Source organism: Miniopterus natalensis, chromosome 1 (genome assembly GCF_054644295.1).
Source record: "Miniopterus natalensis isolate mMinNat1 chromosome 1, mMinNat1.hap1, whole genome shotgun sequence".
Lineage (NCBI taxonomy): Eukaryota > Metazoa > Chordata > Mammalia > Chiroptera > Miniopteridae > Miniopterus > Miniopterus natalensis.
This window is the reverse complement of record NC_142081.1, coordinates 179,873,965-179,891,050: the sequence shown is the minus strand read 5'-3', so window position 1 is coordinate 179,891,050 and position 17,086 is coordinate 179,873,965. Positions and strand designations below refer to the sequence as shown.

Sequence of the window (17,086 nt, the reverse complement as noted above, 5' to 3'; positions counted from 1 at the left end):
ATTGATGGTTCTATCTCTCTCTCCCTCTCCTTTCCTCTCTCTGAAATCAATAAAGATATATTTTAAAAAATAATAATAATAAAATAAAATAAAAATATTACCATTTCATCCACGACAACATGTATGTACCTAGAGGGTATTATGCTAAATGAAGTAAGGCAGGGAAAGACAAATACTGTATCATTTCACTTATTTGTGCAATCTAAACAACTAAACAAATGAACAAACAAAATGAAACAAACTCATACAGCATACAAACTAATAGTTGTCAGAGGGTTGGGGAATGGAGGAATGGACAAAAAGGTAAAGGGGATTAAGAGGTACGAATTTAGTAATAAATAAGTCACATGGCTACAATGTACAGCATAGTGAATACAGTCAACAGTGTCACAGCAACTTTGTATAGTGATACACAGTTACTAGACTTCCAGTGGTGATCACTTCTTAAGGTATATAAAATGTCAAATCACTGTGCTGTACACCTGAAACTAACATAATATTGTGTATCAACTAAATTAAAAAGAGCTTTATATTCCAAAATGCAAATTTAAAAAAATAAAAATATTACTATGCCTACCCACACACATCCCTGTCTTATACCTTCCCTCCCCTACCAGCCTCTTAGCATTCTTTCCTCTTCCAACATTTTGTTTTGAGAAATTTCAAACTATTATAATAAACACCCATATTCCCCTCATCAAGACTAACCAATTAATATGTGGCTACATTTACTTTATCTCTGTCTCTCTCTGTCTCTGTCTCTCTCATGAACTGTTGAAAACTGGCAGATACTTCACCCCAAAATATTTCAGCATGTGTATCCTAAGAACAAGGACATTCTCCTATCTCATTATAATACTGTCAAACCCAGGAAATTTAGTATTGATTCAAAATCATCAAACATACAATCCATTTTCAAACTTTCCTAAATGTTCCAAAAATGTCCTTTATAGATTTTAAAAACTTGATCACGAACAAAAATAACACATTGACTTCCATGTATCTTTAGCTTCCTTTAATTCAGAGCAATCCTTCCAATCTCACAGTATTTACTTTTTTGAAGAGTCCAGGCCAGTTACTTAAAGAATAATCTCATGGATTTCTGATTGTTTTTTTATTAGATTCAGTTAATCATTTCTGGAAATAATAGTACATAGATGAGGTGTATTTCCTAATACATCACACCAGAAGGTACATGATGTCAGTTTGTTTCATTACTAAAGATGATAGTTGAAGTAGTAGTCACAAGCTTGCTTGGTTAAGGTGGCATTTTCCAGATCTCTTCATTGAAAGGTACCTTTTCCATATGTAATTAAAAAGTAATCCAATGGTGACATATTGAGACCGTATAAATATCCTGTTACCCAGCAGCATTTCACCCAGTGGTCTTAATATTGATTCAGGAATCTTGCCTGAATTATTACTTTATAAATTGCAAAACGGGAAACTTCTTGTTTTTGTTTTTTCTTTATTGACTTGAGAGAAAGAGAGCGAGCCAGAGAGACACATTAACTTGTTGTTCACTTATTCACGTATTCATCGGTTGATTCTTGTATGTGCCCTGACCAGGGGTTGAACCTGCAACCTTGGTGTATCAGGATTATGCTCTAACCAACTGAGCTACCTGGCCAGGGTCAAAATAGTGAATTTCTTTTTTTAAATATATCTTTATTGATTTCAGAGAGAGGAAAGGAGAAGGATAGAGAGATAGAAACATCAATGATGACAGTCATTGATCAGCTGCCTCCTGCACTCCCCCGACCAGGGATCAAGCCCACAACCCGGGCATGTGCCCTGACCGGGAATCGAACCCTGATCGCCTGGATCCTAGGTCGATGCTCAACTGCTAAGCCATGCCCGGCCACGCAAAATAGTCAATTTCTAATTAGGTTATTCCTTCTACATTTATTAGGTGGTCTTTAAAAATCCAGTGTGTTTTAACACATTCTTGTCATTGTTTCATTAGACCTTTTGATACTCAAATTATCTCATATTTGGCCAATGGGACTCCTTCAAGCTGCTCCTGTGTCTTTTTGACATTCCCTTTCTGTTTTTAAGCACATCCTTATTTTTCTGGCACAAGATGTACCAGCATCACCTCATTCTTTTCCTGCCCCAGGCCTGGAAAAAGCCATATTTCTCCAAGGAGCTCAGGATCCTTTCAGTGGGGAATAGAATTTTAGAACCAAGCTCTGAAGTTAGGGTTGAGATCAGGGTGCATCATTTTAAACTAGATCTCTTAGCAGGTTATTCACACCACTTGCTAAGACTAATGCTTTCTGGAGGTTTTTAAAAGTAAGGCATTTTCAGTTAATATTGCCTTACCTTATGCAAGATTGCCCTTTGTAAACACCCTATCATTACCATGATGCTCTGACGTTTCAAAACACTGAAACTGGCCATCTAGGCTAGGAGGATTTTACTCAAATAATTATATACAGATTTAACTTCATGCTCACCTGATCAATGTCCTCTCAGTTTAATGTTCTAAATAACTGGTTGACAGATGGCAAGTGAGCAGTGATATGGTTTTGTAATTAGACTATGAAAAATGACACATGAGAAAACAATTAGAGGGAAAATATTTACCAAAGGTTAATTATCATTTTTTCCAGGTACATTAAATTCAGCCATGGGGAGAAAACTACTTTAAAACAAGTAATTAAAAACAACACTTTTACTTTTTCTTGTTAATCTTGAATTTGGAAATGTTTTGTCTTAAGCCCTTTTCTGTTTTAATTTAGACTAAAAGGCCTAGCGGGCAATTATTGCAACCAGGGAAAACTAAACCCAAATCATGTCTACTTTGTTTGTACAGTGCTTTAGAGTTGACAGAGCACTTTCCCAGAGTCACTGACTCCTCACAGCACACCTGTGAGGTGAGTGAGATTGCTCTGTCACTATACAGAGGTGCTGAGCCTGAGTTTCAAAGGGAGTTCAGGGCTGTCTCCTTGGTAGAGGCGCAGGGAATAAGACACTGCCAGATCAGAGTAAACTTGGGAGTTTCTGGGGGGTATTTTACTGTCCTTTCTGCTCATAATCCCAAGTACCTTGCATAAAGAGGGTGTTCAGTATTCTCTTGTTGGATGAATAAATGCTATGTCCTCATAGGCACATGGGTGGGGGAGATAATGATGCATGTGTGATGATATCACTTGGAATTTTCAAATAGGAGGGGGTGTTAAGAGATCTGCATTCAGGAAATGCAAGGGGTCATTCTCTACCCCATCCCGTAGGCTTCTTTTAAGAACTGTGGCTGGGATCAACTAGCCTCCCCTAACCCCAAGTGCTGATCTCAGTGAAGTCCTCTAGAACTGGAATCTTAACTTGGCTTTCAATTTATGGCAGTGTTTGAAGGGTCCATCTTTCATGATTCCTTTCTGGTCTCCTTGGGAAATTTCAAGGGCTGGAAGGAAGGGTCATCCATCAGGCCTTTTCCATGACATCACCAGAACAGTTAGAACACACAGGTCATTATAAAAGACATATGCATCGTGCATTTTCTCTGTTGTCAGTAAGAGGTAAAATAAGATTAGGCCCTTCTCCCTCTCAGATGATGTATGCTAACAGCCTGTCCACCCAGGTGTGCTTTACCTGAATGTGCTTGTTTTACACAGCCAGAACTGGTGGCTTCCTCCCCACAGTTCACTGATCCTCACCTGTATGTGTGGAATGTGACAGGCAATAGACTGTTGCACCAAGTGGAAGGAGTGAAGCTGAAAACACGGCCAGGTCAATGCACAGATTTTGTCAGCATCAAAAGACAGCTTGAGATGTTGGCCAAGATGAAAGTCACCCACTACCGGTTTGCTCTGGACTGGCCCTCCATCCTTCCCACTGGCGACCTGTCCACAGTTAACCAACAAGCTCTGAGGTACTACAGGTGTGTGGTCAGCGAGGGCCTGAAGCTCAACATCTCCTCAATGGTGACCTTGTACTACCCGACCCACGCCCACCTAGGCCTCCCCAAGCCGCTGCAGCAGAGCGGAGGGTGGCTGAACGCATCCACGGCCCAGGCCTTCCAGGACTACGCAGGACTGTGCTTCCAGGAGCTGGGGGACCTGGTGAAGCTCTGGATCACCATCAACGAGCCCAACCGACTGAGTGACATCTACAACCGCACTAGTAACGACACCTACCGGGCCGCGCACACCCTGCTGATCGCGCACGCCCTGGCCTGGCGCCGCTACGACCGGCGGCACAGGCGGGCGCAGCGCGGGGCTGTGTCGCTGGCGCTGCACGCGGACTGGGCCGAGGCCGCCAACCCCTACGCGGCCTCGCACTGGCAGGCGGCCGAGCGCTTCCTCCAGTTTGAGATCGCCTGGTTCGCAGAGCCCCTCAAGACCGGCGACTACCCGCTGGCCATGAGGGAGCACCTGGCCTTCAAGAACAGGCAGGGGCTCTCACGCTCCGCGCTGCCGCAGTTCACGGGGGAGGAGAGGCGGCTGGTGAAGGGCGCCGCCGACTTCCACGCCCTGAACCACTTCACCACGCGCTTCGTGATGCCAGCGCACCAGGACGGCAGCCACTACGAGGCGGACAGGGACGTGCAGTTCCTCCAGGACATCACCTGCCTGAGCTCCCCCACCCGCCTGGCGGTCCTGCCCTGGGGACAGCGGAAGGTGCTCCGCTGGATCCGGAGGAACTATGGGGACCTGGATGTTTACATCACGGCCAACGGCATCGACGACCCCTCTCTGGAAAAGGATGAACTCCGAAAGTACTACTTAGAGAAATACATTCAGGAGGCCGTGAAAGGTGAGGCTTGGGGGCCATTTCGGAGTGTGCAGTGTGACATTCCCAGCTAACGTGAACACAAGGAGGGGAGTAGGCTCCTTAGTGACAGTGTCAGCTCATTATGGGAAATTCGGCAAGTATAGAAAAATAGTTTTTAAAAAGAATCACCTGAAATCCCATTCCCCAAAACAAGCACCTTGACTTGTGCTTGCTAGACATTTTTAATACTTACAATTGAGTTCATACTATAATACAATCTTGTATCCAACTTTTTCTTCGTGTTCCTTGTACGGGCACCCAGGCCTGAGGCCTTAGGTCTTGACTCAGGAAGGAATGTGCCTCCACCCCCATTCCCAATTTTAGACCTAATTTGGTGCAAACTGTGGAAGCAGACGCTCACCCCCTCACCTCAAGCAACACTAGCACTGTTACTGCACTTGCAAGCAGAAAGTCGGGAGACCCAGAGTAAGAGAATATGATAACTTCATTTATAATGCTGGGTATTTTGATTTTTTTTTTTTAAGGAAAAAGGTGCCTTATTTTCCTGGGGCATACATGAGGATATTAGTGTTACTGTCAAATCCCCAAGACACTAGCCAATGAACAATGTGAACCTCAAAAATAAAAAGAGTGGAGGTGGTGAGGCTAGAGTCTGGATATATTTTGAAGGTAGAGTCAACAGGATCAGATGTGGGATGAGAGAAAAAGACTGAAAAGTGATTCCCAAGGTTTTGGTTTGAGTAACTAAAGGAGTGAAGTGGCCATATACCAGGTTGGAGGAGAGTGGTTTGGTGTTGCACAGGTTTTTGCAGATTAGTGGTTTGGTGTTGCACAGGTTGTTTGAGATGTCTATTAGACATCCATTTAGAGATGTCTAAATAGGCTAATAGGTACAAGGGTCTCGGGTTCAGAGGAGAGGACTGGGGCTGAGATACAAATTTGGGTGTCAAGAGCAAATGGATGGCATTTTTAAAAACAGGCTCAATGAATAGAGAAGGGGGTGCCTGAGCCCCAGAACACTTCAGTATTCAGAGGTCAGAGATGAGAAATCAGTAAAAATGACTGAAGAGGAGCCACTACTATAAAAGCCACTACTATAAAAGATAACCAGCATGTTTATATGGAATGACCCAGTAGTGAGGGAAAACACATGAGGAGGCGAGAACAGATAGAGCAATGTCCTTTAGTAGGCAAGAGAAACTAAACTTAGTAAGTGGAATAGTCAGCCTCTTCCAGGAGCACGGACAGGGCAACCACAGTAACAGGAGAGGAGCAGGATATATGAGTGCAGATCCTAGTAGGTGGGTAGATGTGACTATAGAAGTTCCCCTGAGTGCTTTAGTTTTTCAGTGAATCATTACTTCAAGAATGTTAGAGGAGCCCGGCCAGCATGGCTCAGAGGTTGAGCACTGACCTATGATCCAGGAGATCAAAGTTGAGTTCCTGGTCAGGGCACATGCCCAGGTTGCAGGCTAGATCCCCGAGGGGGGGGGGCATGCAGGTGGCAGCTGATCAGTAACACTCTCTCCCTTCCTCTGTAACCAATACATATTTTTTAATTTAAAAAAAGAGCGGCAGAGAGAGCCCTGGCCAGGTGGTTCAGTTGACTGGAGTGTCATCCTATACACGAACAGTTTCAGGTTGGATTCCCAGTGGGGGCAATGAATCAATGTTTCTCCCACCTCTCTAAAAACACATCCTCGGGTGAGGATTGAGAGGAAGAGTGAGAGTGAGTAATTAGGGAAAACCAAGTGTAGTTGTTCAAGTGCAGCACCAAGGGCACATCTGAGGTTCGGAATCATGCTAAACAAGCAAGATTTTTCGGCTTGTGATCCCATGAACAAGTTACAGTAAGTTCTTCATGGCTTCAACTCTCAAATGTGCTCCCCACCCACGTGTGTTTGTATCATTTACAGACTAAAGTTTTACTTCAAATTTCTTTTTAAACTTTTATTATTATATAGTCACCTTCTTTGTGTCAAAAAGCCATTTAATGGGGGGGAATCATTTTTTTTTAATCCTCACCCAAGGATATTTCTTCCATTGATTTTTTTTTTTTTAGAGTGGAAGGAAAGGGTTGGGGGAGGAGAAACATTGATGAGAGAGAGACATCAATTGGTGGCCTCCCCCATGTGCCCCGACAGGGATCAGGGATCGTACTTGCAGCCCTTCAGTGCGCAGGCCAGTGCTCTAACCACTGAGTCACTGGCCAGGGCTCCGAATCACCTTTTTAAATGGGCATGAGTTTACCTTGTTTCAATGAAAACTGAATTCTTATTCAGAAGTATCTTATGGTCCATTTGTGATTAACATTCATTTCTGATATTTTTCAGCATACCTGGTTGATAAAGTCAAAATCAAAGGCTACTATGCATTCAAACTGACTGAAGAAAAATCTAAACCCAGATTTGGATTCTTCACATCCGACTTCAAAGCTAAATCCTCAATTCAGTTTTATAACCAACTGATCAGCAACAGTGGCTTCCCGTCTGAGAACAGCAATCCTAGATGTAGTCAGACTCAACGAAACACAGAGTGCACCATCTGTTTATTTCTAGTGCAGAAGAAACCGCTGATATTCTTTGGTTGCTGCTTCCTTTCCACCCTGGTCCTACTTGTAGCAATCACCTTTATTCATAAGCGAAAGAGAAGAAAATTTTGGAGAGCAAAGAACTTACAAAACATACCATTAAAGAAAGGCCACAGGAGAGTTCTTAGCTAAACTGATCCTACTTCTGTCTGCATGATAAAAATTCACTCCAGTTCCATGTACTGGTAACTTACAGAAGATACACCTATATTGTAAAAAAGGGGAAAATGTGACACTGGTGGTAGCCAAGACAACCACCCATGTCTCCACTGTGTTTCAAATGAATTTTCCCTGAGGTATGTCAATGTCAGTGAATTCAGTTCTTGGATCTGAAGATAAAGGCTTTGCCTAGACCAGCAATTTTCAACCTTTTTCATCTCATGCCACACATAAATTACTAATATTCTGCAGCACACCAAAAAATTTATTTTTGCTGATCTGATCAAAAAAAATTGGTATAATTTTGATTCATTCACACCAGACAGCTATTGTTGTGCTGGCTGTTGTCAAAAAAACCTAAGGGAAAGGAGGTCAGTGCCTAACTAGTCAGGTATTGCATGTTTTAAAAACTCCGGTGGCACACCAGTTGAAAATGACTGGCCTGGACAATAAGCTATGAAGATTATCTGATGTTGCTTATCATAAAAAATTATTTTCAAAAAGTACAACTTTGTTAGACTCCATAGCAGAAATTTAAAACTCAACACTGGATGACAGTCAAATGATATATTCTGTCACTTCTAACAAGGTGCTTTTCCCCTTTACGGCAGGGTGGTTCTTAGATAGAAAAAACGTAATAGGGTAGTGCTTGTCTGTAGCCAGTTAAAGCAGACTCTTAAGCACATCTACCCCTTAGTTTTTCTCAACAGAAATAAAAATTATCATCTAATTTTGTGAGGTCTCTTTTATTAAATGATTTTTTAAAAATAACATGTTGCCCAGCTGGTGTGGCTCACTGGTTGAGCATCAACCCATGAACAGAGTTTACCTGTTCCATTCCTGGTCAGGACACATGCCCAGGTTGCAGGCTCAAGCCCCAGTAGGGGGCATGCAGGAGGCAGCCAATCGATGTTTCCCTCTCATTGATGTTTCTATCTTTCTATCCCTCTCCATTCCTCTCTAAAACCAGTAAAATCATTTAAAAAAAAAAGTAACTCCATTAACTCATCTCATGGAAACATCAGAGTCCTAAGATTAAGGACAGCCAAGACTCAAATGCCTATGAAGATAGGGGTCACTCAACCTCACAGTACAGCAACTCTATAGACAAACTGACATCATTCTTCCTCATTTGATTTTTGAGAGGTAACAAAACTGTATCTAGCATACTTAGGAATCCTAAATATTCTTTTAAAAAATACGTAGTTTTACTTATTATCAAGTCATCAAGGACCACATTATTCCAAGACTCTCTCCTGAGACGCTTTACCGTTCTGACACTACAGGCATACACGGGCCTCTCCAGGTGTAGAATGCAGCTACATCTGGACCTAGCAACTGTGATCTTTGGATGTAACTAAGAATTATTAGTCTGAGTAAGTTAAAACTTTTTTTACCTTGCAGCTGGCATTTAGTAAATTCCTAAATCTGAACTTGGAGTTTTAACTTTCTTGAACTCTATGCTTAAGATTTGTTCAGTGTATTCTAATTGTTGGAACAAATATTGCATGTAAATGTACGTATGCCCAGTTTCTTTCTTTAGGTTAGTCAACATTTAAACAACCACAGCAGCTAGTCACTAGCTGCCCTCTCCAAGAATTTAGACTTTCTTAAAAGTTAAAGGAAAGCTCTTCAGTTCAAAAAGGCCTGGTAGGAAAATAACCTAAATTAAGGAAAGTATGATTGTTTTACAGATCAACCTCTAACAGAAGCCAAATTACATACCTGAGATTCTAATTGATAATAACAGTAAGTTTCAAAAATACTGTAAACAGGTGACACAACTGGTCAGTTCAAGTAAATGCAAAAGGAGTGAGAAACCAATTTGGTATCCAGCTGGCCTAATTCGAATAAATTTTGGTTATTGTTTTGTCTATTCTCTTTGCCCCCAGTGCACCCCCTCTTCCAACCTTTACTGTTTTACATTATGCAAGGAATTTTTGATATTTTCCTGAGAACTAAGTGGGCCTGAGGCGATACACAATTACAATAACTGGCCAATTGTTTTGTAATATATTAACCATGTGGAAAGAGGCATTTAATGAATCAATCACTTGGCTTAGTTTTTCCCCGTTGTGCCACACAGATTCATTCTGACCCCAGAGCTCCAGTGAATATTCTTATAGGAAGTACCAGTTAAGAAACACTATCAACTTTTCAACCTGTAACATCCGAGGTTTTGAAAAAGAAATACATACTCAGCCGCAGAAATAACAAAGATTTGGAACTAAATTTAGGTTTTGTTTTTTTGGTCTCTTCTTTGTGCTTTGTTATCCTGTATTCATGGTTTACAAGTCCATTAACCAATTTTTAAAATGTCTTTACATTTGGAGCTTAAAAACTTGATATTCTTTTTCATACTTGTTGCCTTGCCATGAACTCTCTCAACTATTCAAGCTCCAAACCAATGCTTATAGTTCTCCCTTTCTGCCACTTGGGAATTACTTCAACACCATTTAAGAATCCTTAGGTACTTAATCTGGCTCATTATCAATTATACTTACTATTCAGGTTTACCTTAAACTCGTTTAAAAATAATAAAGGGTCAAATTAGAAACGGTTAATGGCTTTTGACAGGATAAGATCTTCAGAATCTAGTTTTCTGAGACTTGTTGGGAAAAAATCATCTTAAAATCTAACTTGTTACATTTGTGTATTCAATATAACCGTCTCACTAACAAGTCTTTGCTTATGTATATGGAAATATCACAACATAACTATGGTATTTAAAGAGCTTCTGGAAGGTGAGGTCAGTATATTGTGACTTTAATTTTCAGTGTGATTATCAAATAAACTGTTAACAATCTTGTCAATTGTAAGAACTGTGGAATGTGAATGGGTTTGGGGTTAACTGGGTACTGCACCAACACTGCCTCTCCCCATCCTCCCAAACTGTGTGCCAACCAGATTAACTTATTTCTGAGTATATTCTCATTATAAAACATGTACTCCTACACCTCAAAGTTGGGATAACACGCAAGTGCTTATCCATAGTAGACAAAGACGACATGGAAGACTCCCTTGGGGAGAACTAGATTTTCATTTATCACACCAAAGTTACTAAATGGAAATCACTCCTTAGCCACAACCAACCTCCAACAGTTATCTCCTGTGAAGGTCTCACCCAGTATATCAACCTACTTCACTGTTGGAGAAATCACATGTACTCCCAGAGCTGCTACTACTGTCTACATACCCACACCCTCAATATTAACATCGCTATCCACCTGTAATATTGCAACTTGAAAATTTTTTCCTCACAGTCAGTTTTGAAATCCTGTTAAAACCTTCCAAAACATCTCCTTTACAGTCCCCAGTGCTATTACTGCCTTGAACCACCTAGCTGAACCACCCCAGCAATTTGGGTACCATTCACTTGGCAAACAGCTATGTGCCAAACAGTTACCAGTAAACTCACCCCTATGAAAGTTAAATTCTAGCAGCCAAGAAAACATAAAATTATTACATGACAAAGTAAACTATAAATATTGCATCATAAATGCTGTGAACAGTAATAAGTGAAACAGGGTAAGGTGGGTGAGAAGTGAGCACAATAGGGTGGTTCAAGGTGAGCTTTACTAAAACTTGAAGGTCACTGGTCAGTACAAAGACAACTTCCAAAGGGAAGGACAACTTGAAGGCATGGGGGCAGCAATACTGGTGAACAGAAAGGTCAGTTCAGTTAGTGTAGTCAAAAAAGTTAAGAGGGAGTTCAGGGTTTAAAAAAAGCATTCTCTGGCTGCTGCTGAAAACATGGGGAAGGGAAGAGCACAAGTGACCACGTAAAAGGCTGTTACACTAATCCAGGCAAAATATACAAGGATTTTTGTTTCACTTCTAGAATTCTGAAAAACTGAACCCTCATTCAGCTTCAACAAATTATTAACTTCAAAATAACTTATTTCACCTAAATCCCATCCAGTGCCTACCCCAACCCCACCTCAAATATTTCAAAGCAAATCCTAGATTTATCATTTCATCCATTTCTTAAAAACTTAACCATTATAATCATTAAACCAAAGACTACATATCTGAAGTATGACACACGAAAAAGGAAATTATAGAAGTGTTACCAGTTTTTTAAAATATCAAGGACTAGGATATGGGATTAAGTGGATGACGTAGGGTAAATAACATGGAGAGGACTTTGGACCACAGCAACCACGTCATGCCTCTGTAAAATTAGATGCCTTCAGGTCATCCCCCCAAATTCTGCATCCAATGATGAACAGCCATATAGTGTTGCCTGTCACTGGTACTATACTCTTCTTGCCTGAAATACCCTTGATTTTCCTTCAAAAAAGAAGTCACTTCTCCCCATGAAGTCTTTCTAAAAACTTAACTGTTTCCTTGCAAAATAGTTGGAAAGAAGTATCAATTTAAGAAAAAAAAGTCCCAGATCAATACAAGGCTTTTATTGCATCTTTAAAACATCGCAAAAAGTGTGACAAATCATTTGGCATCTTCGTGTTTCTATAGCTGGACAACTGTAAAAAGAAATAAAAATGTCTGTAAATCACCATCAAAACCCTTGCCCAGATAAGTTCTACTCTAAATCTAAAACATACTTAGATTCACATTTAAAATGTAGGCAATTCCATCTCTTATTCTGCCAAATTACTGTCTCAGGATGCAACTCTTGATTTTCTGCCATTATGATACCCCCCCGTTAGACAATCCCCATCTAAAGCAGCACTACAAGAACCTACCTTAGAGCTTATTCGTCAGCCTGCTGAACTGTTCCTTTTTCAGAAACATAGATACCATCCAAAAATTTTCTGATATCCTTGTTTTTAACTGTTGTGGCTTGCTGAATCAAAGCAGCTATAAGAAACAGGGAAATTACTTTACTAGCCAAACCCATCTTAAAACCTGAGTATTCTGAGGAAAATTTTTAATTTCCAAAATTAAAAAAAGCTCACCAGATGAACAGAATACCACGTATTCAATTACAATATTCACACAAAATTTTATAGGCATAATAAACACACAAACCTGAATTCGATACAAGTTCAATGTCGTTTCCTTCAAGAATCAACTCATCTTTCTGGGCTTGAGATACTGAACAAGCAACACCTAAAAGGGGAGAGGGTATTTGCATAGTGTCAACATAAAATCAGATCTGCAGAGGAAATATTTAATTTAAAAATATTTAAATCAAGAAGCAATTTATTCCCTTTAAAACTCCACAGACCAAATAAAACTTCTCTTGAGAGGTTTTGGTTTTACAGGAGCCGATTTCTCTACAACAAAATCTTGTTTGTGTTCCTGCTTGAATGAATCTCCCAGAGCAGTTAGACTCTGTGATTCAATTAAGGAGTACTAGAAGATGGTATTCAGCTAGTACATCTCAGTACTACAAGCTTGTATCAAGTCTTATTTCTACTGTATATATGGGGTGGAACAAAAGTAGGCTTATAGTCGTGAGCACTCAAGTTTTGTTTTTTCAAATCCTCACCCAAGGATATTTTTTCCATTGCTTTCTTGGAGGGGAAGGGGTGGCAGACATTGATGTGAGAGAGATACTTCAATTGGTTGCCTCCCACACCCCAACTGTGGATGGGGATGGAGCCTGAAACCAACGTCCGTGCCCTTGGCCGGAACTGAACCCAAGACCCGTCAGTCTACGGGCTGACACACTAACCACTGAACCAAACCAGCTAGGGCCAAAGTTTATTCTTGTATTATTCATACAAACTGTAGCCACGCCAGGTGTGCCTCAGCGGTTGAGCATCGACCTAGGATCCAGGAGATCGAGGTTTGATTCCTGGTCAGAGCACATGCCCGAATTGCGGGCTTGATCCCCAGTTGGGGGTGTGAAGGAGGCAGTCTATCAATGATGACTCTTTCATCACTGATGTCTCTATCTCTCTCTCTAGAATAAAGATATATTAAAAAAAACAACAACACAAAAGACAAACTGTAAACCTAGTTTTGCCCCACCCTGTATTTGGGAGCCCTCAAAGTTTATTTTTTACACAAGGGTTCAAATTAAATATTGATCATATCTAACATAATATTCCCATAGAGCCATTAAATTAGTACTAAAAATCTGTTCTTCCCACCCTACTGACCTCAATGAAATCAAAAAGCATCAAGAGCTTATAAGCTTTAAAATTTTCTGGCCAGTGTTGCTCAGAAACACTTAAGGGTTGCAGGTCTATCCCTGGCCCCAGTCGATCAGGACACATGCGGGAGGCAACCAATGGATGTGTCCCCCCCGCCCCTAAAAATCAATGGGGAAAAAAATACCCTCAGATGAGGACTAACCAAAAATTTTTTTTCCTAATGCTTTGGTGTTTACCATGTATCAGGCAAGAACTGTTCTAAGTGCATTTCAACTTCAACTCATCAGTCATGAGGATGTTCCCAATTTTACAGATAACACAACTACCATGCCCTGCCAATGTGAAATAAAATTTTACTTCAATGTAAAATAAAAGCCTTCAGGAATCACAATTGGTACAATAAATATGATGAAGCCTTAATTAGCACCAAGAGTTACTATAAGCATAATCAAAACAGACTATTCTGAAATAAATCTGGTTTTATTTATAGCTAAAACCAGCCTTCACAAGTATAAAGGAAAAATTTCTGAACCATATGTGAAGGTATGCACGTACCTGTTCTCATCCGAACTCTGCGGATGTATTTTTCACCCAAGAAATTTCTGATTTCAACAAGAGAACCATTCTCCTGAATAACAACGTTGATGGGAAAATGGGCATACACCGACCTCATCTTGTAACGGAAGCCCTGCATTAAGTAAATAATTAGCAATGCTGAGAAATGTGACAGACAAGAAATCCAGTTTTTGAATTTTGTGGAATACTTACATTATACTTATAATTTAAAAACAAAACAGTCCTCACATAGCACTCACTGTCAAGGTTTTATAACTGTCACCTGCACCAACCCCTACAAAAATTTTATACACAAACAGTTGTTTCAGTGTCTTCTCACTGGACTGTAAAGCTCCTTAAGGGAGCATTATTTTTTACTAACTTTTTTCATTTAGTTTACATTCCTATCTGGCACCATACAAAGTTACTACAATAGTACTGACTATATTAAGGAAGCATTATTTTACTACCTCCTATGCCCATAGTAATCAATGCTAGCTTCTTTTAATAAGAACCCCAAAGTCCTTTACCTTGGACATTAGACAAACATTTATTGAATTAAGTTACTAAGGGAGTAACTTAATTCAGCTGGCAAGAACTAAGGATATTAAGACAGGCACCCTTGCCTAGCTGGGCGTGGCTCAGCGGTTGAATGTTGACCTACGATCCAGGCAATCAGGGTTCGATTCCCGGTCAGGGCACATGCTCGGGTTGTGGGCTCAAGCCCTGGTCAGGGGCGTACAGGAGGCAGCTGATCAATGACTCTCTCATCATTGATGTTTCTATCTCTCTCTCTCCCCCTCTCCTTTCTTCTCTGAAATCAATAAAGACAAAAAAAAAAAAAAGAAAAAGAAAAAAAAAGACGGGCACCCTGCCCTCAAGGAACTTAGCTTGGGAACAAGGGTAAGCAGGGGAAACATGACAAGATGGGCTTATAATGGAGTTAAGTACAGGTTGCCATTATCAGGTGTACTCTAGGAGGGTAAAGTTTTAATGAAAAGCATTTCAGCCAAAGCAGAAGCACACAATTTATTTTAAAGGCTGAGGGAGAGGGGTTTGGAAAAAAATAGTAACATCAAATATCCTTTTATGGAAATGAACAGGGAGCTCAGAAATCAGATCCATCTTTTCCTATCATTACAAGAAGCCTTGGTGGTGCCAGGTATATCAACAAAAACAAACAAAATTAAAAGCCTACCTTATGTGCTACATTTTCTATTAAAAACACACACACTCTCAAGGTGTGAATCTAATTTTGCGTGAAAAACATCAGCCTACTAAGACCACCCGGTCTTTACTTGCATTGATCACTTAATCCCAAACACCAAGGATGACTATTAAACACATTTGCTAAGATCATCTTTTCCCATGTTCTAGAGCTCAGGAATCTCAATAAATTACATGTGTAATCTATTTTCTACAGTAGGCATTTATGTTACATAAAGTACAGCCAAGAAACCTCCCCTTCCAAAACAAAGTTTTCTGATCAATCTGCTTACCAGTGTAACACCTTTGATCATGTTCTGTACATGACTGCAGATAGTGCGAACTGTGGCCAGTTCCTTTCTATTTCCCCACCATTTGTCAACACGGAGCTGTAACAGAACAAAAACTTTAGCAGACTCTTTCCAGTAGTAAGTACGCTTGGAAGAAAGCAGTCCATTTATCTATAGAATTACTCTAGATACTAACATTAGGCCTAATTAAAGCACATGATTTTCAACTGGAAAGATATAACCACATACAAAGCCCTCAATTAACAAACACTGTTATTACTATTCATCACATGCACACAATTTTACAAAGGAATGACAACCCAGAAACACCCATTTTGGAGCAGTGGCATCAAACTTCACTTCTAGAAAGCTAAAATGCTAGGTTTAAAAAAGTCTACTGCCTGGTTCCGAATATTCTTACTAAACAATCACGAGGAAAATAAACCTAACTTGCAACAGTATTAAGACCTACCACTAACCATGACTACCAGTATGGAGTTTTATAACCCACTCTTCCCAATCTGGTTCTCCAACTAAGCTAAAACACTAACGTGGAAACTAGCTACAATTTTGGACACCAAATTTTAAGCTAAAACATTAAACCTCAATTCTGTCCTATTTAAAGCAGCCAAATGTGATACTATTAAATCACGACCTTCCAAACAAGCAATTGAGGCGTCATAAAAACCTCCCAAAACTCACCCTCTTCTTTTTCTTTCCAAGGAGACTGAGTTCTACATTGATGTGGTTGAAATCCCTCCGCAGGGTGCCTCTGGGGCCCTTCACAATCACTGTGCGTCCCTTCAGAGTGATGTCCACTAAGAGAGAAGGCATCGGTGAGGCCTCCGAGCAAGGTACAGAGCGCGTAGTAAAGACGTTAGAAAAAGAAAAAGGCAAGCATCAAGTCTCCTACCATTTTCCGGGATGTCGACAGTCTGATTGCTGAGAATGGTCTTCATCCTGAAACACAAGCACCTGGGTAAAAAGACCTGAGCAGGGCCTATTTTCGACCAAACTACCCTGCCCAGAGTTCAACTCCTATCCGAGACCGGCAGGCAAAAACCCCGGGGAGGTGACAGGTGGGCCAAAAGGGAGAGCGGGCCCCAGTGCGACCTGCCCTGCGAGCAGCAGCCGCTGCCTAAGCGCTGTCAGGAGGCCCAGCGGGCTAACTCCGGCCCCTCACAACCCTGGGAGCCCTATCAGGGAGGCGCCATCCCGGCAAGGCTAAGAGGCGGGGTAGGCCGAAAAGCCCGGGGCAGAGCGCGAACGCCAGTGTCTCCAAGTCCATACAGGGCTCGCCGCGCGGGGGGACAACCAGGATAAAGCCTCCCAGCGCCAGACCGGCGCCGATGGCTTTCCCGGAGTCGATGGCTTCAGATTCCCGGGTCCCACCGAGTAACAGACATAACCTTACCTCGCAGTAGATGCGGCAAAGAGGGAGCGTCTTTCGTCATCACGTTCTTGTAGCCGTAATGCCCTGC

At 41.1% G+C, this 17,086-nt stretch overlaps 2 protein-coding genes across 2 annotated transcripts in view; one reads left to right on the top strand and one right to left on the bottom strand.

Moving 5' to 3' along the window:
• KLB (klotho beta) overlaps positions 1-7,459 on the top strand; it is a 29,089-nt gene extending 21,630 nt beyond the window's left edge. Inside the window, exons 4-5 of the mRNA XM_016206519.2 lie at positions 3,618-4,758; positions 7,071-7,459. Of these exons, the coding sequence (XP_016062005.1) occupies positions 3,618-4,758; positions 7,071-7,459 (1,530 nt within the window). The remainder of the gene's footprint in view (positions 1-3,617; positions 4,759-7,070) is intronic.
• A 4,427-nt stretch (positions 7,460-11,886) lies between these two features.
• RPL9 (ribosomal protein L9) lies at positions 11,887-17,065 on the bottom strand. The gene is made up of 8 exons (XM_016206542.2): positions 17,020-17,065; positions 16,519-16,565; positions 16,308-16,423; positions 15,609-15,704; positions 14,110-14,242; positions 12,482-12,562; positions 12,196-12,310; positions 11,887-11,973 (listed from the first exon to the last, which is right to left on the bottom strand). The coding sequence occupies exons 2-7, from the start codon at positions 16,562-16,564 to the stop codon at positions 12,204-12,206; spliced, it is 579 nt and encodes a 192-aa protein (XP_016062028.1). The 5' UTR covers position 16,565; positions 17,020-17,065; the 3' UTR covers positions 11,887-11,973; positions 12,196-12,203.
• Positions 17,066-17,086: the final 21 nt, after the last annotated feature.